Source organism: Pygocentrus nattereri, chromosome 14, assembly GCF_015220715.1.
Source record: "Pygocentrus nattereri isolate fPygNat1 chromosome 14, fPygNat1.pri, whole genome shotgun sequence".
Classification (NCBI taxonomy): domain Eukaryota; kingdom Metazoa; phylum Chordata; class Actinopteri; order Characiformes; family Serrasalmidae; genus Pygocentrus; species Pygocentrus nattereri.
Window position 1 is genome coordinate 25,533,711 of NC_051224.1, and position 24,388 is coordinate 25,558,098.

The 24,388-nt window shown below is 39.4% G+C and overlaps 1 protein-coding gene across 2 annotated transcripts in view; it reads left to right on the forward strand.

The window, feature by feature from the left end:
- The first annotated feature begins 1,456 nt into the window (after positions 1-1,456).
- The window catches only part of csnk1da (casein kinase 1, delta a), a 50,942-nt gene continuing 28,010 nt past the window's right edge, over positions 1,457-24,388 (forward strand). The window contains exons 1-2 of one of the 2 annotated variants that reach the window (XM_037544803.1): positions 1,457-1,959; positions 23,079-23,189. In XM_037544803.1, the coding sequence (XP_037400700.1) occupies positions 1,884-1,959; positions 23,079-23,189 (187 nt within the window). In that variant the 5' untranslated portion in view covers positions 1,457-1,883. The remainder of the gene's footprint in view (positions 1,960-23,078; positions 23,190-24,388) is intronic. The other variant, XM_037544802.1, reaches the window with a different exon arrangement.

Sequence of the window (24,388 nt, forward strand, 5' to 3'; positions counted from 1 at the left end):
GTTGGAGTTTGTCCCGGTGGACGAGAGGTAAACCACAGGCCTGAGTAAAAAGGAAGTTCTCATATAGAAGCAGTCCACATGCTTTTAGGAACCGCTTTAGGCCTAAATAATATAATTAGCATAGATAATTAGCAGTATCACTGTTTCACTGTCTGTGAGGTCCTCCAGGTTTGTATCAGTGACTGTGTCCCATTTATCTTCTGAAAGCACTTCTCGTTCGGCCGTTTCCTCTAAGAGTCCGGGATACATGGGCCTCTCTGACGGGTTAAACCTGCACAAAGTAGAACTAACCCTCTAGTTTTGCATATGAATCGCTCCAGCACTGTGGGTCCACCCTGGCTGCAAATCATGAGTAATATATCCTTCCTCTCTGTAACATGAGCATGTTAAGCTTACATATGACAATAATGTCTACGAGACTGCTTATATAATCCACCTGCTCTCTCTATAAATCTCTGTTATTCACTTTTATTGAACCTTTTTCATAGCCTGAGAGATTCAAAAATCGCTGTTTTTGAAGTTGGACTTCAATGACATGATCTGAACAAAAGAAATGCCTTTTGTTGTTATTGTGCAGCCTTCCCCGGTGCCCTCCCACACGAAACCCCCTTGTTTTACAGTCTCCACTAGGGGTGCGTTCCAATATGCACCCTTGTGTCTTAGCTAGGGCGGCACAAAAATGTGTATAGTCCTGGTTGCTCTTTAGGCCAGTAAGGCAAAGCAAAGTACAACAGGATTACAAATATAAAGGTTAAATGTTGGAGTACCAACCTTATCTTGCTATTGACTTTTATATCAAGCAATTTGAAGCTGAAGAGCTTCAGTTTAGCTCACTGACTAGACTTTAAATACTTCACATCAACAGAAGATAAATAAATAGGTTGTTACTGTTTTTGTGAGAGAAATTATGACACAGACAAACGTATCCAAGAGATTCTGAGCCATTTTTCTAGCCTGTAATCAGTCTTTAGCGCACAGTTGAATAAATGAAAGCTAGCAACATGGTTGCATATATTTGTAAATATTTGTATGACTATTTGATTATTTTTTTGGTTGAATAATAGAGCCAAATGTTGGAAAATTATCAAAAATCATCATCATCATCATCATCATCATCATCATCATCATCATCATCATCTATTCCACTGATCCAATCTCCTGTCAAAGAGCTTTGTTAGCTAGCTGGCTAATTCCTCATCATCAATCATAAAGTTTTTAATGTTCGTATTTTATCACCACTGTCGCAATATCGGGCTGCTGTTAAGTCGGAATTATTTCGATTCTGAGCAGTTTCGGTCTGAAATAATCAAAGCTCAACAAAACAAGAACAAAAACAAAAATAAACAGCGATCAGTCCATGCTCCCTAGTTAGGGCACAATGGCGCATATGGAGCGCACCTGCGAGTGACGTCGCCGCTCACGACTCCGCCATTCGACCAATCAGACTTCGATGTATCCGTACGTCGACGGAGCGTTAATGGTAGAAAACGAAGAGCGAAGAGGAACAAGAAGGATCAGTTTTCCGTGAAAATCCGTTTTCATCCTCCACTTAAACGGTGGCTTTTAACACGAAACCGCACAGAACATAAACGTCACACTTTTACCTTCCCAACGAGCCCGATATTGCGGCAGTATCACGTTTGGTATGTTAGAAAACAAATGGTGAAAACTGGGAGATTGCTGGAGGAGAATTAGCCGGCTAGCTAAAAGGAGACTGGCTTTGGGTTGAGGGAGAATAGTCGGACTGCGTTGACTTTTTGCTCATTTTTCAGCATTTTCTCTCATTGTTTGTGTTTTTAAGTCGAAATCGTCGTCCGGATCTATTAAAAAACGCGCTGTTATTGGAGCTAGCCAGACTGCTAGCTTTTATTTAGTCGTTTGCGATGGAGTTGAGAGTGGGGAACAGATACAGGCTGGGGAGGAAGATTGGCTCTGGATCCTTTGGAGACATTTACTTGGGTAAGTTTGAGCTTCAGCATTTCTCAGATAAGTCAGGTTAAGTGCTGACTGTCCCTTTATTTACCTATTTCGAAATTTGTGACGGCTCGCTAACGTTCTCGAGTCCGTCCAGTGAGCTGTTCCACAGCTTCTTGTTCGAGTTCTCCCATTCCACCTTAAATGGTGCAGCAGTTGACTAACGTTACGCTGCTGATGTAGATGTGACATTGCAGGTAATCGAGGTTTTGGATTAAAAACCAAACTCCAGCGAACTGTCAATGAATGCCAAGCAGCCAAAAAGCTGTGATAATCGAAATGGAACTGCTGCACGATTTAAGGTGGAACGGAGACATTCGAACAGGAAGCCAACTTCAGCCTCGTACTGACTAGACGGTCTGTACATTGACTTTTGTGATGTTATTTTTAATTTACAGTGACATGGCCTGCACGAAAATTTAGCTGTAGGTCAGATAAACCATCATTTAACCCAAGCTAGCTGCTCAGTTGTTCGTGGACAGTGTTAGCTTGTTAGTGGCTGCTAGGAGATCATTCTGCTTGTTTAACAAAGCAGCTGGGGCCTTTTGGATCAACCAAAATGATTGATTATCACAGCTTTTTGGCTGCCTGACATTCACAGTGTAGCTCTGCACTGGATGACAGTTCGCTGGGGTTTAGATTTAACCCAAAAATCTCGATTACTTGTAGTGTTATAGGTCCATTAGCCTAAAAGCGATGTTTCCTCAAGGATCCTTTGGTAAGTGAACCCTTAATTCTATATAAAAACACACAAAAGGCATCTCCAGCAAGCTGAAAAACCAGTTAAGCGTACTAAGAACATTTAACTATCCATATCGTTCATTTTTGGTTCCATATAGCACAAGGTTTGGCATCAAGCTTGTAACAATAGCAGAATCTTTTTTGGTGCTGTATAGACCCCTTTTTTGGTTGCATATGGAACAACACATTCTCCGTCAGTCTGAAGAACCAGTTTATTGTGTCAGGAATCATATAAGCATGCAAATGTGTGTTCGTGGTTCTATATAGAACTGTTGTCTTTACTAAAGAACCATTGAAGAGCCATCTTAGTAAGAAAATGGTGAATGGCTGTAGTTTAGAATTCATTGTCTGTGAAATTGTGGCTGCCCACACACTATAGTCTATATTGCTTTATTTATACCAAGATAAAATGCATCTAGAGGCTGATCAAGATATTGTGTCTGTGGATTATTTGTACACTTTATGGCCCAAAATGATTATACATATCATAGGGGTGGGCACTTTGGCAAAACATATCACAATATTACAAGACGTGTTCCTAGCACGTGAAATGCGTCATGATATTTAGTTTGTCTGAGATTCAAAAAGTTGGACCAGTCAAAATGGATCCTGTAGTGCCACATGTAGTACTATTACTAATAATACTATAAGTAGGACTATAATAACGCAAATAATAAACTTGCAGCCATAATAATTTTTAATATTTTAGCATCGCTAAATCCAATTAAACATGTCTAATTATGCTAACTTAGGCATTGTGTATGTAGTCTTGACTGTATCCACAATATGCTCAGTAAAGCATATTGTAGTATAATTTATCACGATAATGGCGACACATCTTAATATTGTTCACCCCTGTTTTATCATAACTGCTCCATTATCTATTTATTAGTGCCGTAATAGATTTAACAGTCATCCTTACTTATCAATTAATGCTCAGACAGATAAGACAGTCATGGAAAATATAATGCGGCATTAATGAATAAGTGGAGATTATAGGGATTGATGCACAGATTGTTTTGAAAAGCAAAATCAATTGTAGAAGCGTAACTTGCTATTCCAGACATAATTACATGTTACTGGAACATTTTGTACAGACTGTCGCCTGGAAATGTACAGATCGTTATCTTCCATGCTGGCTGATGAGCATGTCTTTGACCGAACCTGGTCTGAATGTTCATGGCAGGTCTGATAATGTAGTCAGATGACTTTTAAAAGCAGTGCTGTGGATATAGTTAATACTCTTCAAGGCTCTCGCTGTTTTTTTAGGGCTGTTTTCACACTAGAGCTTTTTTCAGAACCAGGACTGCTTGCTCTACCAGCTTGGTACATTTGGTCAAGTGTGAAAGCATTTTTCGAGCCTGGGAGCGGAACAGAGAACTGTTCTCTGGTCTTTCTGAAATCGTTGGGCCGGGTTTTGCTTTCCAGCGAGCTTTGGTGCGGCTCACTGAGTGTGGAGAAGCTGTTTGCTCCTGGTGCCGTGTGGTTGGTTTATTTTGTGATGTGACTGCTTCAAGTTTTGTGATGGTGATGAAATGCCACGTATCCAAAAAGCGCCGCTCTGCACTGCTTCAGTGTTTGTATCCAAGGGAAATGATGAAAAGCAGCAAACGAATGAAGCCATGCTGACCATTCTGCAAACCTGCATGTGGAAAAGTGACATGGAATTGAGTGATCGGTCCACAGTTCAGGTTGAATTCTTGTGTGTCAAAGCAAACCAGCGATAATAAGCCCCTCCCTCAAACGAGCCCAGAATCGATCCTGGCTTCTTAAGTGTTCAGGACGAATGTAAAAACGCCCTCAAGACGCTTTTCCCTCTGCATGGTACCGGCTTGACTCAACATGGTACCAGTTATTTTGTTTCTTCACAGATGCAAACCCTCTCAGTGGAGCTGGTCATCATAGCGACGCTATACAAAACTGCTGAGAAATGAAGGAGACAGATTTCGCTCAAAAGAGGCTGATTAGCAAAAGACTACAGAGCTCAGATGACGAGACGATCCTGGCTGATCAAAGGCAATGTAAAGCCTATGCTAACCTGTTAGCTAATGTTAGCATATGTGCTTGGCGATTCTCGCTGACCAATCTGTAGTAGGGCCGGACGATTGATTGGAAAGAAATCGAAACCAACGTTCAGAACCTCTAACCAACATAATCTTGTCCATATGTTATTTTATTTATTTATTTATTCATACCGTCCCCTTAAAAACTTAATACTGTGCATTTGGTCGCGTGACTCCACCACGTCCACTCAGTAACATAGAAGGTAAGGTTACGTTCACAGAGCAGGCGAAAGTGGCCCAAATCTGATTTTATTTGATTTATTAATTTATTTTTTTGGGCTGTTCACATTATCTGTATGAGACATCAGTCTGAACAGATCAGCTCCTAAACTGACCCACATGCTCAAAGAATGTTCAATTAATCATAATGTTGATTTGATTTCATATCGCCCAGCACTAGTCTGTAGCCTTTTTACTTCACCATTTGGTATCGACTCAGCTCACTTGGAGCCTCAACAGAGATGGTACCAAAGAAGTATTGGGTACCGCAAAAGTACTTGGTACAAACCTTTGTCTAAAGGAATACAAAGCTGAATCAAGCCGTAAGAGATGCTGCTAAAGCAGCTGCCCATTGTCTTCCTTTATAAGTGAGTTTTTTCAGACGATGGGTTTTCCTGGTTTTGGGAAACGCGTCAGAATGTTAATCGGTGCTAATCAACAGTGCAATGCAGATACAACAAATAAGGATTAGTTTGTGAAATGCTGAAATATTCCTTTAATCACGTTATTTGGAGTGTGACAGTTTCTCTTTGTGTGCAGGTCTCGTTCCTGTTGTCAACATTCACTCATGATGACATAATATTTACTCTTGTCACTGGCGGCCGTAAGCCATGGAGTATCGTTGCAGGCAGCTGCTCTTTTCAGATGAACTCGTTTCACCCCAGTGTGTGCAATTTGTATTGTTGTTCTGGAGTAAAGAACATTTAATGCCATTTTCAGCTCATGCGTTTTAGTTTTTTTTTGTTGTTTTTGTGCAGGTCCACGCAGCAGGAACAGGAGCATTGCAGCCTACTTTCTGCACAACTTTCTCATTTTACCTTTTTCATGTGGTCGCTGGGGCTGTTAGTGATGAGGTCATTGCTGGCCAGTGCTCTGTTTGTGTGATTTGAGGAGATTTTTGAGGAACAGTGGTATGTTCAGTAAAATCCTCATCCAGCCTTCTGTACTCATTTCCAAGAACGTCATAAACGTTGTTGCCAAAGAACAGTCGTGAGGTTCACGCTGTTAAGCTGCTCACTGCACTGTTGCAGGATTGCTCAATACTTTTAAAGGGCCCGCTTTCCTTTCTTTACATAAGTTTAGATATGTACTGTTCAAACCCCAGTGCATATACACTGATCAGGCACATCATTCTGACCGCGTCCTTGTTTCTACCCTCATTGTCTGTGTTATCAGCTCCACTTACTGTGAAGGTGCACTTTGTAGTTCTACAGTTACAGACTGTAGTCCATCTGTTTCTCTGCATACTTTGTTTAGCCCCTTTTACCCTGTTCTTCAGTGTTGTGCATGATCGGTGTATGCAGCCTATTTTGAAATAGTTGCTTTTGTGATGTCACAAAATGTAGCATATGGGCCCTTTAAGTAAGGCCAGCTTCAGTGAGTGTATCCAGTGCTGTTACGCTGCTGCATTTTTAAGACTTAAGTCTTTTAAAGTGCCCTGAAGAGGCTTAAAGGTATAAACATAAACAGTTCTGCCTAAGCACCGTAAGAAATGCCTGATCATGGAAAACCGGCAGTGTATTAACTTGGGCAGGACTGTTTACGTTCATGCATAAGCTCTTTCAGGTTACTTAAAGCCTTAAAGTCTTAAGCGAAGCTGTGTAATTGCGCTGGATGTGTTGCATTTCCTGTTTATCCACAGTTTGTCGCATCACAAATGGTTGCTTATTAGGGCTGTGATATGAAAATATCCTTGTGATTGTCAGTATTGCGTTTGTAACTTAAACTAATAAACTGGACACATTAGTTTATGTTGCAAATGATCAGAAATGCTATGGCTGGTTTTGTAATAGAATGGTGAAAGTCTTAATTTGCCTGCCATTTCAAGTTTGTTCTGGCATAAAATAGAAATCACAATGCATATTCTTAATACTGGCATTTTTAAGTCATAAATGGTCTTAGATGAAACCTGTAGAGATGTGAACATGACAGATGCTGAGACTGAAAAAATTAAAGCGGCTTTTTAAAATTTTTATATGAACAGTGCTGACTGACTAAAAATAAACCAAGTTGTTTTTTAGTAGCATTTTCCAGTCTGTTACCCGGTTCTGTGAGAGTGATGCTGTATGACTAATCTGTAAAAAAATAAAAATAAATAATTAAAAATCAGTCTATACGATGTTGCTGGACCATGTATTTTAAGGATCATTATAAAAAACAAATACTGTTAGCAAAATGAAGTGTTCCGTTTTTTGCTTGTTGCTCAAAACATTTTGTTTTGGTTCCCACCTTCACAGTTTACAAGGGAGACACTAAAGAGATTCAGTGGTTAAAAGTAATGCAAGCATTTTTTAATTAAAGCATTAAAAGGCTATATATCCATAATGAGAAATGGGTACATGCTTAAAATGGTTCCTCAAGGTTTCTTTAGTCCAGAAAATGGTTCTCTGTAGCACCATAAACACTCAAGAGACCTTCCTGTCATGAAAGGGTTCTTTAGGTTGTTGGAGAAAGAGATTTAGACGGTGTCATATAGTACGATCTTATATACAGCACCAAAAAGGGTTCCACTATTGTTACAAGCTAAAGAACCCATTTTTAGTACTGTATACTTTTTTTGTGGGTATGTGGGTGCTTAAAGCTATCCATATAAAGCTCCAGCTGGTCGACTAAATCAGATGAGTATTCTTTTTGTTTGCATGATGATTGACACTGATATACTTAGAGGTGGCGTTGTGAGAGTGACCAGTGTTTTTGTTCTGCAGAATCGCTGGCGCTGCAAAGTGGCAGATTTGAACCGTGTCGCAATGTCGTTCCTTGGTGTCGGTACATTCCAAGTTTTGCACATTGCAAAGTGGCTAAACATTATGCAATGCTGGTGATTCAGCTGGTGCGCTGGAAACAGTTGCGTCTGTCTGCTTAGCGTGGAGCTTATGTAAAGACTCCAGTCTCCTCACACCTGGGCTGCCTGGGCCTGATGAGGTGCAGTTGGGGCTGAGGGGGCTGGCCTGGCTGAACAACATAAGCACTGGAAAAGCCTCTTAAAAAAAAAAAAAGTGCAGTGTCTGCTTCCCCATGTGGAAAGAACCGGATCAGGGAGACTTTTCTCACAACGCTCTGGATAACTCGGAACTGTCTGATTGTGTCATACATGTCTGTGTGTGTCTCTTCTCCTTGAACTTACAGTTGTGGGTGAGCAGCTATTATGACAGTGAGTCCATTAAAACACAGGAAGATGAATAAACATGCAGAGAGATAAATAGTTTCCCTGTATTAAACTCAATGGCTTTAACCTCTTCAACTTGAGACCACCGGTGGTTCCAAAATGCACTTCATCATATTCTTCACAGCTTTCATATTTCAAAAGCTACATTCAGAAGGTGGGTGTCATATGAGGCTATAATTGTGTTCTTTCCAGTCAAATCGACCAATTTTCCCACCAATCTGGGTTATAAACTATAAACAAATGGCATCTCTGCAGTGATCTGCTCTGTAAGAATTACTTTTATAAAATAAGTGTCTGAGATGTTTGATCACAGTGGGGATTAAGATGTAGATGTTTTTATCTTCAAACAAAACATCAAAGATTTAAGTAAGAACACAGTTGAACAGTAAAGGATAATCATACGTATACAAACAACTAAAGCCATATTCAAGTTGGGTTAGTGTTATCTGGAGGGTTGCTGTAATTTGAGTGATTACTGATGAGATCTATGATTTTAATCCAATATGAATCTGCATTGTCTATACTTGCTAAGTAATAATGCTAGAGTGAATTAGCTTCTGTAATTCAGTGAATTGCCTTTAGTAATAATAATCCTGTTCAAATCGACTTCACACTAATTAGAGTAATATAAAACTTTTTTTTTTTTCGATCTGAAGGCAAGGATGGATGGATGGATGCTCTCCACTCCCAGCACCACATGTGTACCTACATGATCATTTTGTAACGTGGCTGCTTCGACTCATTGCATCACTTCTCTTTTAAAGTTTGTGACGATGGGACAGAATTGTGGACAAAAAGTGCTGTTTTCACCCCTTGATTGTTTGTATCTAAAGAAAATAAATAATAAAAGGCAGCAAACGGATGAGGCTACAAACGCAATTGCAGAATTATGCAGTCGATTCACGGTTTGGATGGAATTCAAGTGTGTGTCAAAACAGCATTAATGACCCCCTTTCTCAAAACGAGCCCAGCTTCGGTCCTCGATGCAGACTCAGGTATTCAACATAAATGTGAATTTGAGCTTACCTAACTGGACCTCCTTTGGCAAAACTAATCCCGTTGTAATAGAGCTTAACAGAAGTAATACAAACATGACAACAGCATACAAACAAAATAGGGATGCTAATTCACATAATTACAGTAAACTGTAAAAAATATTTACTTTTCCAAGTAAAGCATAACTCTGGGCAGGTCTCAGTCAACCTATGTTTGGTCCAGAGTAAGAAAACAGATGCCCGTTACCATTTAAACCTTTAGCTCCGCCCTTTCTAATTGCAAAGACTCATGGTCTTCGGAGTTTATGCCTGCTTCTTGGGGTATTTCCAACAGTACATGTCCACTAGGATTTTTTTTTGCAGCGTTGGCCGCACTGGATCTCCCTGCTGGCCACTGGCTTCTATGCTGTTATGGACATGAGTTTACCATTCTGGACATATCTGGGGCAGTTGAGGGTGGGGCTTATGCTATGGACACACCCATGTCCAAATATCTGGGCTTTTTCCTGAAGTTGCTAATAAATTCTGTAAAATTTGTACTTGTGAGTGAATCATTTGATCTCTGTAGAGTCACTTCTGTAGACGCCTCAGTAAAGAAAATGCTATGAGACTGTAAATAAGTGTTGCTGTGTTTCTGCTAATGAGTGAGTGCAGTTTACTCATCACGCTTCACTTCATTATAGAAGTTCTCTAGGTGGCTGTAAAACAGGTCTAATTGTTTAGTCACCCCCTGTCATCAACCACTCTTGCCTGTTGCTTTGACCTTCAAGTGATCTTTGTCTAAAAAGCCTGCAAGGCTTTATAGAGTTAGTCACCTCCTGGTTCCTTCCACCATTCCCTGTGTTCCAAGCACAGCTGTTTCCAGTAAATTGCGTAAACAGATGAGTATAATTATTAGATTTTGTGTAAATCAAACATTTATTGAAAATGTACCCTGTTCAAGAGTGCCAGCTTGAAAGCCTTATGATTAGAAATGGTACACCATCACTTGGATTAAAACTTTTTGTAAACATAGGTCTGGGCAATATGATAATGAGTATCATTATTGTGATAAAATATGTAAATATGCTTTCCATGAAGATATTGTGGATACAGTCAGAACTTGTAGACAATGACCAGCTGCATGTTTCATTAGAGAGCAAAATTAGTCACATTTAACTGGATTTGGTGCGACACAGTGTAAATTTTTCAATAAAAAAATTTTATAGTATTTTTTAAAACATAGCACTGCCGGTTCTCAGTTCCAGCTGATCAGATGTCTCGAATATTGTCCTACATCATGTATCGTGAAAATGAAGTGTTGCAATGTTATATTTTTGTCACATCACCCACCTCTAGACTAACATACCTCCTTCTTCTTAAGTCACCTTTCTGCTGCTGATGTTTATTGTTACGACAGGCTGTACAATCTGTACAGTCTATTTCACTTCTCTGTGCTCTGCTTAAGCATCAGATGAAATCACAGACTGAAGTGTTTTTTCCAATAACAGTAAAGATATTGTCGTATGTTCAAGTATTTTGGTGTTTGGTTATCAAAGGCACCAGTTAGTTTAAACTAACCTATAAGCTGGTTGCCATGCGACATTAAGCCAAGCATATGCATGTAGATAACATCTGTGCACGTCCACGTCCTTCAGGCAGGCCTCACCCCCGATTTCCCTGGAGATTTGTGCTCTGTGATGACTGATGTGGGAGGTTTGAGACACGTGCCAGCTGCTTTAGGGGCCGGAATGGCTCAGCAAGATCCCCAGGTTGCTTTCTTATAGGCTTATCAGTGTTATTTTAACCTAACATTTGAAATTAGGAATAATAATATTGAAAATAGTTTGAAAGCCCCATACAGGACTGAGCAAATGTATCATTCAAATTAAGTTTCAGTTCAGCCTCCAGGACATTATCTAGAGCATTTGAGAAAATTAATCGGTTGTTGCTTTTTATGTACTTATGTTACTATTACTTTTTGTTTGAATTTTTACCCAGTTTTTCCCCCCAATTTAGTCTCCAAATCCATCTGCTAGTTAGGACTCCCCCAATCATATGATACCATCAACGCTAGGAGGGTGAAGGTTAACACAAGCTTCCTCTGAGACCTGTGAAGCGCCACCATCTTTCCGAACTGCCACTCATGCAGCTGAACGCACTCGGAGGAAAACACCCACCACCTGCGCTGACCAGCATCATGTTGAGTGATGGGGGAGAAGGAGGAGCCCATCCTACTCACCTAGAGAGAGCGAGGCCGATTGTGCTCTATAGGACTCCCGGCCACGGATAGCTGCACCATCACCAGGGATTGAACTCTCGATCTCCTCGTGACAGGGGTCAGCGCTTAGACAGTTGCGACACTCAGGAGCCTGCTTTTTGTTTATTTATGTATTATGCTTTTTAAGAAATCATTTGGGGGAAAAACATCAAATTTGCACAGTTACTCCAAATGTAGTAGTTGGTTGCTGAAGTTCTATCCACGAGGCTAAAGTAGCTAACGAGTAATGAATTTATACTTTTAATATATTACTTATAGTCATAAAGATGGGGTGAAAATACAGGGTGATTCAAAAAGATTCATCCGATTTCAAAGCGGCATATTTTTCCAAGCGTGAGGTGCCTAGGAACCAATTACAATCCAATTGAAAGAGTGGGTCATAGAGTTTCTGACCGTCAGTGGAAGATGGTTCGGTTCAGTCTGAGAGGAGATGTGACCCCTGAGCAGAAAGCGTTCTGCATTTTCCACTTCAATAAGAGCGAATCCTTCATAACTGTGCAGCGTGATTTTTGTGGGCAGTGAACCTCAAACAGCTCCCAAATCACACTGAAAGAGCCATGAGTGCAGGGACACCCGGCATGCTCAATCCAGTATGGGATGAGTTTGGCTATGGCGTTGATGTTGTCTGTACAGCTGGAGGATATTCAAATTGAGCACTTGAGTCCATAATAAACTTTATGCTCATTTACACCAATAACAGTTCACTGAATTGATCTGTAATGAAATAAGAATTAATAAATCATGTTTGAAATCAATTGAATCATTTTGAATCACTCTGTATATTGCAATACTTGAAGACATTTTTATAATACACCATGCATATGACACTTCAGTTTTTCAGAAGTGTCAAATGTCGGAAAAAATCTTAAGCGAATGTCCCATAAGTAGTAACACATTAAAAAAAAAAAACAAACAAACAAAAAAAACACCTATGAATACAGTGTTTTTATTGAGCGTTTGAAATGCTGCACTGAAGTAATTCCAGTTAAACAGGCCTAATTACGGAGCCGGTCAGCCATATATGCTCACTACACATGTTGCATTGGGTCCTGCAAATTAAGCAAGGGTTCCGCTTCCCCCTTGTGTCAGAGCTACTTTTTTTTTTTGTTAGCTTCAGTGAAAGTGTGATGGGGAACTGTCCATCTAGTCATGAACAAAATGAAAAACAGCAGTCAGGTGAACTGTTTCTTTCATCTCGAAGTTGATGTCAGTGAGTAACAGTAACATTTAACAGTAGCTCTGCTGGCTGAGCAGCATGTCTCTCCAATTTGTGAAAGTGAAATGAGAGCTATTTGTTAAGTTTATGAATGCCAGCCAGCAACTACAGCTCGGAGATGATGTTTAAACAGGTTTACATATGCACATACATGGCATGAAGCTTTGCAGCAGCAGCCTCTGTGGAGTCCACTCCAGACAGTATCTGTGCATGATGCTAACTCCTCATAGGAGAACATAATTTTGAAACAAGACCATGATGATCTCGGTTTAGTTATGGCTCTGACTAATGCAGGATGGATAGCAATGGCCTGCCATTGATCATTGATTAAATATTGAGCTTAAGATGTTGATTAGCTGGTCGGTATGAATGCACATCTTTCATAAACTAGTAATCAAGTATTTAGCCAAGCCAGAGTATATGAAGTATTTTGTATTTAAATATGTGTGAAAGGAAATCTGAGGTCAGAGGTTAAATAGGCGTGATGAGGCTGATAAAGTCAGTATTTATGTTAATATTAACATTCACTTTTCATTTTAGATTCTATAGAAAATATACTGCTAGATAAGTTTTGTTTATACCTCGTTCTGTTCTGTATAGATCTTATTCTCAGAGTGACTGATGGAGCAACCTGGTTTAAAGGGGGAGGATTGCAGTGGAAGCCCTGTGGTGTCAGGTGTGACTGTGTGGTTAATGCAAATGTTTAACGGGTAGAAGGACCCCTTTGCGGAATTTTGCTCCAGGGAGGTCAGGACCGGCTCTGCGTAATTATACCGTTTTGCGATGAAACGTGGTTAGTCGCTTTTCTGCCGATATACAAAATATGCTCAGTAAAGCCTGTTGCAATGTAATATGTCACGGTAATGATAAAATATTGTCACATTGCGCACCCCTACTTATACCCCTCTGATTAGCATGGTACTCACTCCATGACTAAATCTGATATTTGCCTCAAACTGTGTGCAAATAATCATGAATCGATGTATTCAGACGGGGTTGGTTTTGCATTGAGGAGTTGGGTAATGTTTACTAGTGTTGCTCACTTATTTTAGTCCCACCCAAACATGCCATGTCAGTGGTTTTTATGAGCTGTGACCTTTTGTGTCAGATTCTAGTGCCTTTTACCTTCTATAAAACAAGCTGAACAGGTAATTGTTAGTAGTGAAGTAAAAAAAGTAATTTTCTGGAAACAGGAAATTTTAAGGCCCTAGAAAAAGCATTTATTTGTGTTCCGTGGCTAAAAAGAAGCCAACATGTACTATCCTTGCAAGTGTCCCGCTCTGAATGTTTCAATTAATGAGTCTTTATTTAATCTTGGAGTACATTAACGGGGACCCTCATTTACAGTGTAGCTGAGCAAATACAGCGATCAGGGATTGAGAAGTTGGTTATTACACATGCTAAAAAGTAGTAATGATCATAGTAGTAAATTAAAAATAATAAACAGTTAAAATTAAAACAATGTAGCGACTTAATAAATATTATAAAATAAGGACAAATAACAATGAAGTAAGTAAATAAAAAAATTTAAAACAATAGCTTGGCAATATTAAAATTAAGCTGAATACTAGTAGTTAAATTAACTAAAAATTTTAGGTGGTACTTCAACAGCGTTGGCTGTGAATTCTTAATAATCTTTATACTATGACATTGCAGTCATTTTAAACAACATGCCTACAGTAAACATAATGGGTAAATTAAGTATTTCACTGTTTTTTCTGTTTTCCTGAGTAAAGGTGGTGTCTAAATTGAGTAGTGACTACTCTCATCTGTCATTCATCCTGAGATTTCTTATCCCTCATGGCGATGAGACGTCCTGTGGTGATTTTGCACATAAATTAATCCTGTCTGTCATGTTTTACTTGACTGGTTTCTAAAACCATGACACTCTTACATAAACATGGACTGAAGTACAGACAAAATTCTGGCTCCATTGTGGCTGTTTGTTCTAGTTTTAGCTAAGAAACATACTTTTTGGTTTAGTTTAGTTTATTTTGTACAATTTAAAATATACACATTGACTAAAAGAACCTACAGTGCAGGTAGAGGCAAAAAAATCTAATATCTTATATGAAGCCTCCACCTAAATGACAACAAAATTACACAATGTAATGAAAAAATGCAAAAGAATATACAACATAATAATGACATGAAAGAAACCTCAAATAACTTGAATATTAGCATCGACATAAGACCATAACCAAACATTTGAATGTGAATGTGTATTCTGTATGTGCACAAGAGCGTCCATGCTTATGTGACATATAAATACATATGATTATGAAATGATACATTTATACACCCATATTAACTGAGCAGTAGTAATAAACATCACAAAGTATTAATGCATGTTTATATTTGACACTGAACACGTCTTGACTATGTTTGGGAGAGAACTGTATATTGAATTTTTCATGAAATAGTTTCTTTCATGTCTGTCTTGGGCTTGTTTACATGGTGTAAAACAGTTTGAATGGCCATATTCAAATTAGCCGAGCTGGAGTTTCTGTGTTGGTTTCTGTTGTGTAGCAGGAATGTGTCTGAACATGCTTGATATTTTGACAGCTGGGCTAACGGAGAGAGTTGACTCTGCCGAATGTGTCTAGACAAGATCTGAATTTCACTTAAGATAGCAGCTAATTTTTAAACCTGCAGCTTTGATATGTATCTAGAACCAAGGTAAAAATGTGTTCGAGTGCTGTGAAAGTATGGAAAGTGAAGGGCCTGTCTTATGTTTTATTTATTCCCTCTTATGCTCTTTTGTGCACAATGTTTGTGTGTCCCAAATGTGGCATCACAACCATGACGAATTAAAAAAAGGCTGTTTTTGTTGCCTAATTTCCATGTCTAGGTCATTTTGGGAGTGGATTAGTGAATATGAAGCTTTGGTGATGTTTGTGGTATCTCGGACTTCAAAAAGAATGAAAGTTTGGATTTATCCATGATATTTGCCCTTTAATTGTGAGCCTTTTCCACTCTAGTGCTTCTTCAGTCCTGCTGCATCATCACACTCAGAGAAATCATTTCAGGTAATTCCAGTTTTGGCAAGCATGTTTTTAAAGGCCGAAAACATGAAGGAGGATGTTTCTATGCTGGTGCTGTGCTGGCCCCAGAGCGCGGACTTTGTCTGAGGTGATAAGACTGAGCTCTTGTCTAGACTTGCTCCTGTTCATTATGATAACGAGCTGTGTAATATCTGATGTGACGTGTGCGGTGGCGCACCTACCAGCAGCACTGGTAGGGCAATCGCAGCTAACGTCTTTATTGCACCCCTTTGATCGCTACTTATGTAATTTCCCACCTACGACTAAGGAGTACCTGCAACAACTTAAAGGGTCCGTATCATGAAAAATTTATTTTCTTGGTTTTTTCCCTATGTGGAAACCAAAAATTACATTTACATATCCACCTATTCAGCCGAAAGCATTTTAGCCCCACCCACTCACTAAAATTATAAGGAGTGTTTTAGACTGGATGCTTTTGAAGCAGTCTTGCTGCAAGGCAGCTAGTCGTAACATAACTTATTTGCATCAAAAAGCTCCAAAGCACATTTTAAAAACATTTTGAAACAAGCTTTTGTTGGACTCCCTGACAAAGGGATCGTCATGTTGTCTAAAGATGTCATAGTTTTTAAAAGGTACATGATACTTTGATAATGAATTAACATTTGACTAAATAAAGGCTTTTTAATTGTTTAAGAAGAGTGCTTTGGCGTTTTCTAGATTATTTGGTGTTTTATATTTTTATACTAAGCAAAATAACTAGATTTGCATCCAGGAAGCACTCCTGTCCAAACAGTTTTTGGGAACTCATTTATTGTCTGTCTTAAAGGCTCAGGAACACTAACAGCCTGTTTTAATTGTCAGGGATAAAGACAGGATGAAAAATGGTCAGATAGAAATTAATTAAGGCTGTTTATGTACATAAACTCTCAATGTTGTAAGTAGAGTATAAAGAATAAAGTGCTGCTCAATTCTTGTTGTCTTTGTTGTCGTTTCTCCGAGCTGTTCTGGAGCTCTCATTGAATTTTAGCAGCTCTAGGCTTGGGTGTCGTCTCCGTCTCCTTGTCGTCTTAATGCGAGGCTAAAAAAGGCCAGCGGGGTTCAGCCGTCACTCATGTGTGACGGAAGAGGCTTTTACCCTCATCTCTTACCCTGCCTCCAACAATGGACTTTTCAATTTAGATGGAAATGGGCTGCTGTGGCTTCCAAATGTTGTAAATACTGGAGGTCTTCTGCCAGCTCCTTTTGGAATGGGGGGCTCAGGATCTGCTGATTGGGTAATGAGTTTATTACTAGTGTTTTGTTCTTTGTTTTGTGCTTGAAATATTAGGGCATCTAAGGCAGCACACTGTGCTGCCTTAATTGTGTTATCATATTGGCCTTTGCAGTACTGATGTCTAGGGCTAGGTTTTGTCAGCAGCATATGATACAATGATGGATCCTATTACATGGACAACAGACAGTTTTGAGTAGGAGTGGGCAATGGGGCTGAAAGTAATTGTTTTTATATCAGAATCACAATTTAAGACTTCAAATGGCAAGAGCTGCATTTTTTAAAATTTAGCCTACACTTTTAAAAATATTGTTCAAGTTTCTTAAAGAGAGTTCATTAGTTAAGACTTTAGTTAAGAATAAGTGATTCAAGATAACACCATGAACACTCAGACCCATTTTCATGCTTAACGGGTCTTTAAGTGTGTTCCCTAGTGTGTGTGTGTGTTCACTAGTGTGCATGCATGTGGGTGTTTCACTGCACAGATGGGTTAAATGCAGAGGTCTAATTCCACAGTGTGCAAAACACAGTTGGCAAATGGTTCCAAATTCTAATTCTAAATTCTAGATGAGTTGAACCAATCAGAGGCAGCCAAACATCCATGTGTTGTGACATCACAACCACAACTTACTGGCTGTTTGGCACGGTACGTTCAAGGGTCAAGCCTCAAGCCAGAGGAGGTAGACTTTCTGGTTTTCTTGGCCAAAATAAATTAAGCCTGAATCTTAATTACTTAATTAATTAATTAGTTAATTGCATCACAATTTCGATTGCAGTCGCAACATTAGTCATCTAGTGGCCAGTGTGATGCTTTATTGTGATAAATTATGTATCAGTATGCTTTTCTGAGCATATCATGGATATCGTCAGTACTAATGTTTTATTAAAAAGAGCATAATTAGCGCTGTTTAGATTTTAGAGCAGTGCAGCTTGTGAAACATTTCAATAAAAATCATTGTACTTTGGTAGGTTGAACATAACATTGTAGGTAGTATTTATAGTATGTAGCGCTGGACTTTCTATTTTGAAGAACTTATTAAACCTCAGATAAATGAAACATTGTGATGAATGACACGTATCATGAAAACATCATGAAATATTGTGATTTATTTTTGCCATATCGCCCACATCTGTATTAGGGCTGCAACAACTTGACATCAAAAAATTGTTGCAGCGAATCATGATTGCTTAGCTGGCTTGACAACGCTTTCGCTTCCTGTTTACATCATGTGATTGAAAGAGTGAAATGTGGATAGCGGAGACTGCAGCACTGCGTTATGCACGAACCTCAAAATAAAAACTTGAATATGCTACACTTTTAATATTGTCTAAAAACACGATTACCTGTATGATGGTGTAACAATTGCTCAGCAGGCAGTGTTGACTGTCAGGCGTGAGGATGAGGAGAATATCTGTGGCAGAAACATCAGCACAGCAAGATACTAATCTTATCAAAACTGCCATCAGAAGTAAAATGCAGCGTCGTCACTGTCTGCTTTTCAGCTGATTGTGTTTTTTGTTCAGCAGATAGAATAAGCAGCTCTGGCTATAGAAGATGAAACGGTTGGTCTAAACCATGTAGTTTAGCTGAGCTTGGACGCTTATGCACACACAGACCTGTTTTAGCCTCCCGTCACACCAAAACACAACTGTAGGTCACTTAAAACCTTAAAACACTTATTTTCAGAACAGAATATCAGACAAACTGAGCCACTAAAAAGGGCCATATCAAAGGATCTCAACAGATCTGTGGGCCCAGCTGGGTTGTGTTTTACTGTTACTTAACGTGTGTTATTGACCTGAACTTGGCCATTCAAAATTTATTTGAAATATCCAAAAACTGCTACAGCAAAATAGGCATGGAATACTTGAACGTATTCAAAGATAATTTATAAATTCAAAACATAATTTTATATAAAATGAGCTACATATACTGCGTCTAACATTTCTTTAAATGTCCCCAGGAGGCAGGTTTTCAAAACCTTGAGATAGACACCAGGTGTCTTCTTTTTATGTAACCCTGGTCTATAGTTTTGTGGGGAAGCAGGTTGGAGCACATGTGCTGCTGTACATTTTTGGGTGCTGATGGTGAAAAGGACTAACGTTAATACAAAATTGGGCTACGACTACACAGCAGGTAAAAGTGGCCCAAATCCGATCTTTTTCCTTATATGTGATGCAGATGAGTGTCTGTGTCAGTGTGAACAGCAAAAAACGCATTGAATCTGACATTTTCAAATCTGATTTGAGAGGCTTTCATATGTGGTATTGAAATCCGATCCATATGCGATCTACGGCAGTGTGAGTCTGACTTTTACGCCAGTCCAGCTCGACATTTGTCATCGTTTTGCGCTGCTGAGACTCAAACATTTAGGCTTATGTTTCTTTACCAAAAAATTAGAAGCCGCTCCGTGTTTGAGTAGGTTTCGAATGAAACGGCCGTACAGAGCCCAAGACTGCAGTATTTAAAGAATCTGAGGACATGAACCAAAGTAGTGGTTGTGACGGAATAATGCGCCCTTTCTATGGCGAACTCGAACACACTGTGGGTCATGAGTCCAGCTGTCAACCACTAGATTTTCATAAGCACTACTGCGATGCTGGCTAAGATGACACTGAAAGCTCCGGGAGCAACTGGCGTTCACTGGCCGTCATGACTGTTTACCTCCGCTTCACGAAGCTCTGATTTTTTGCACGTGCGGGTCGATTTAGGAGCTGATCTGTTCAGACTGATGTTGCATATGGATCACAATTAAAAGACAATGTGAACAGCCAAATAAAAAAAAAATCCGATTTGGTAAGTCAGTCAGATTCTGGCCACTTTTACCTGCTTTGTAAACATAGCCTTAGAATAATTTTGCAGGCTGAAAAGGATTGTGCCACAGGTCTTGTGTTTTTCTTCTAGGTTGTTACTTGATGAAGCAGGCCCTCTTGGACTGCTCCGCAAGTTTTGTTTGTATTGTTTCTTTGTTTCTGCGCCTTTCAGGAGCGATGCAGGAAATCTGCTGCCCTCCCTTAGATGAAAGCTTTTTTAGAATATACGATTGAGTTATAGGGTAGGTGTAGGATGAACAGTTTTGCAATTAATCATTTGTCACAATTATTGCTGGACTGAGTTTTTGTTCTCCATCTGAGTGCTTAATCAGTCATAATTGACTAATTTACTATGAACGTAGTCGTTTGCCACACCCCTGATGTCTGCCTTAATTTTTTTTAAAGCTAATGACCTACTGACCTGACTGCTTCCCTCCTTCTCTAATGAATATCAGCGTTAGTATTGAGCTGCATTAAGACAACAGTACAGTACATTAGTGCACCTTGCACATTTCAAAAAGCACAGTTCATTTAATGTTAAATGCTATAAGGTGTGACGTTTTGAGCTGTTTATGTGGAGCTTGATATTAAAGCCTAGTTTGTTACTGATTGGTTAATAATATTGGCTAACTTTGAGGTCTTGGTTAAAACGAATGTGAAATACATCCACATCTTTAACACGAGGGTAATGTCTTAACAGACTTTCTATGTAGAGAACAGGTGCTGATTAGTGTGCAATATTTACATTGGGTTTGTGCTGCTTTTTTAAGAAATGTGGCATTAGGGAACTGAAAGACATATTAGACAAAGCATAGTCCCACTTAATCAGTTTAAATTTGTGCTGTCAATAATTTTCTGTCAATAATTTGTTATTGGAATGTTCAGGTCTATTCAGTTACTATGGGTCGCAAAGCATGCGTGTAGTCTGGCTCTGTTTAAATTTTTTTCCCATTATATGCTTCAGCTCCATGCAAACGAGTCCTGATATCTTAGACGGTGCCACTTATGAAGTGGTGAGCGCACCCATTGATGGGTGTAGGCTAGTGGGATGCGCTCTCACTCCTCAGCTGTTACACAAGCATTCGGTTGCCTGTGTTTATCCTCTTTTGGGTTAGTGTGCAGCAGAAACTCGGCTAGCGTTCCTCCATGCCGCTTTATCTACACCTGACCTTCAAGACATTGCAAGCATTTCGTTACAGTGATTCTGTTGTTCATGAACAACTTTTATTGGCAGGCTTGGAGAAATTTTTGTGTTTTGTTGGGGGACCTCTGGAGAGAGGTTGGGTGTAGGGCAGTAATAGATTTTAATGAAGCAATAGAAGCCACATCACCCCCTACACTTCTTGTGGTGTATTACAGTCTGTCAGAATGACTGTGTGCATCATATGAACATTATAGAGCTTTTTAAATGAAACAGAAGCCATATCGCCCCCTATTCTTCCTGTGGTGTATTACAGTCTGTCAGAATGACTGTGGATCATAAACATTATAGAGGCTTTTTAAATGAAACAATGGTTACAAACAATGGAAACTACTGTCTCCAGTATGGATTTGATGTAAGGCTTAAGCAGTGCTGTCATCTGCAGTTCTGCCTGCCTGAGCCTGTGGTTGGTGTGTGTGTATGATGGGGGAGGGGAGTGCCGGTGACCCCACCCCACTCCATTCATCCTGCCTTCTGCATCACGTCCCTCAGGCACACCCTGCGTGCCGAGTTCCCGAGAAAGCCGCTGCTGTTATTTGAGGTCTTTGGTTTGATTGTAACTCTGTTAGAGTGGTGTCGTGTTGCGTTTAGAGGGGGTTCAGACCGAATGCATTTCTTTGAGCAGCGCCTCCGTCTCAGATGTTAAAAGGGGCCAAATGGTGGGAAGGAGGTGGCTGCTTTTGTAAAGGCAACCGTTGACTTGTTTTAAAGTAGATGATACAACATGTTAGCACTACATTGTTTCTGTAACAGGGACCTTTGGCATTTACACAAAAAATACCTTTCAGAGGAGGAGGACAATTATATTTGGTAGTTTGGCCTAGTAATCCAAGAGATTATCAAGTATTTAGTCTTTAATTTTAGGTTCTGCACCTGTAAAACGGCTATGAGACAGCAAATTAGCTGTAGGGCTTTTAGGGACCATCATGGATTTTGTGTATACATGCAAAATATTTTCATTTGACCGATTTCAAACTGATATTTGATTTTCTACATGTACACTGGAAGAACAGAATGTTTAGACAGTGCTGGGTTACTGCGCTAAAATATCTCCATCTTATTCATTTTATTGCGTTTGTAATTATATACCAATCAGGCGTAACGTTTATGAGCACCTCCTTGTTTCTATGCTCATTGTCCATTTTATCAGCTCCACTTACTATGTAGGTGCACTTTGTAGTTCTACAGTTACAGACTGTAGTCCATCTGTTTCGCTGCATACTTTGTTAGCTCCCTTTTACCCTGTTCTTCAGTGGTCAAGAACCCCCATGGACCCTCACAGAGCAGGTACTAGTTGGGTGATAGAATATTCCCAGCACTGGTGGTGTGTTAGTGTGTGTTGTGCTGGGACAAGTGGATCAGACATAGCAGTGCAATGTCTGGCAATAATAAACAGTTTTGGTAGTTTTTTTTTTTTTTTTTTTTCCCATCCTTTTTTTTAAAACCCCACAGTTTTTAAATTATTCACGTCTACCAAACGGCCGAGATGGTGCTTTGTGGCATGTGTAATGACTCAAAATGTGCTCTACCTATAGGTTGAACAGAGCCTTTAAAGCGTTAAAGGTGATGGAGAAAACATACTTTACTTTTTTAATGTAAGTCAGTGGAACAAGACTTTTTGGAACCAGTAATTATGGGTCACTTTTTTTGGCCCATTAATCACAGAATTTACACAGAATGTAAAGGCCAGCGTGCATGTTTTAAATGGGGGGAAAAAACTGAAAAATTACGTTTTTTTTCCCACAGCAGTGATATATATATATATATATTTCTCTGTGATGCTAATCCATCTAAATGTAGCCCCAGTTTCTGCTTTTTATGAATGTTTATATATCGCCATTGGCACTCTCATAGATGGAGAATATCAGATATTGATATCTTGCCAGGATACCCAGATCAGTCCGTTATTAAACTGTGAATTAAGTTATGAATATCTTTCTGCGTCAGTGGCTCTCTGAAAGTTACAGGAACGACTAGAAAGATATGTTCTATTTAAGGGAGCACGCTGCTGAAAGCAGTTTTTCTGTTTTATGTGTCCGCTTCCAGCTGGTTTCTTTTTACTTATTTATTTATTTATTTATTTATTCTGTTTGTGTTTCCTTTCTGACTAAGCTGACTTCCTGTGTGCCTGACCCCCTTCTTCCTGTTCTTCAGGCACAGACATCTCGGTGGGGGAAGAAGTCGCCATCAAGCTAGAATGTGTGAAAACAAAGCATCCTCAGCTGCACATTGAGAGCAAGATCTACAAGATGATGCAAGGAGGAGGTATGTTCCAGCTTTCCCAGCATGCACTGCAGCTTTCAGACTGCTTAACGGGTTTCCCTGTGACTTTACGAGGGGAACAATGGTGTAAAATCCACGTTTACATTACAGTACACTCTGCATGCACCTTCTACTAGTGCATTCGCAGGGAACTTTGACTGTTGTTGCACATTAATTCATGTGCAGTTCTGTTAAAATGTGATGTATAATCCTAATGGAAACGTTTCATTTATTATAAAAACAAATGACTTGTCAAGATGAAGTTCCTAAGTGTGTAGGTCACTATTGTCATACTGTGATGTTATATAGTATATGGTAGTCAGCTCAGATTCGGAAGGCTGGATGATATTTGAGTTAAATTACTTGTTTATCTCACTGTTCCTTTATCAGTGGACAATGGACAATAAAACCATTTGATGCTACAAAAAAAATGACCTCTTAGTAGTGAAACGTTGCCTACATGAGTTGGAGGTTAGCCTTGTGATCGGAAGGGTGCTGGTTTAATCCCCTCAGCCAACAGTATATGACTGAAGTGCCCTTGAGCAAGGCACCTAACCCTCCAACTGCTCCCTGGGCGACGTGGATAGGGCTGCCCACTGCTCTGGGCGACTGTGCTCGCTACCCTCCTAGTGTGTGTGTGTGTGTGTGTGTGTTCACTAGTGTGCATGTATATGGGTGTTTCACTGCACGGATGGGTTAAATGCAAAGGTCTAATTCCTCTGTGTGCAAAACAGTTGGCTAAAGGTTCTGAGTTCTGTTCTATTAATAAATAAAGTATTGCTTATTTTAGCAATTATTTAAAAAAATTTAATGACTAATAAAACATCAGTCAAAAAGTACACCCACAGATGGTTCTTCTAGGGTCTTTTAGAAAAGAAAATGTTTCTATATAGGATCATGAACACTCAAAGAATCCTTTGCATGATTAAAGGGTTCATTGCATGGTGAAAGGGTTCTTCAGATTGATGAAGAATGTATGGTTCTATATTGAAAAATTCTGTAAAGGCTTCTATATAGCACCAAAAAGGGCTCTTCTGTTACACTTTTGTTACAGGTGCTTTACAGAACCATTTTCAAAAAGGTTCTATATTGAATCATATCAACACATTCTACATCAATCCAGAGAACCATTTCATTGTGCAGAGAGCCCTTTAATCATGCAGATGGTTGTTTGAGTGTTCATGTAGTACCATTGTCTTTTC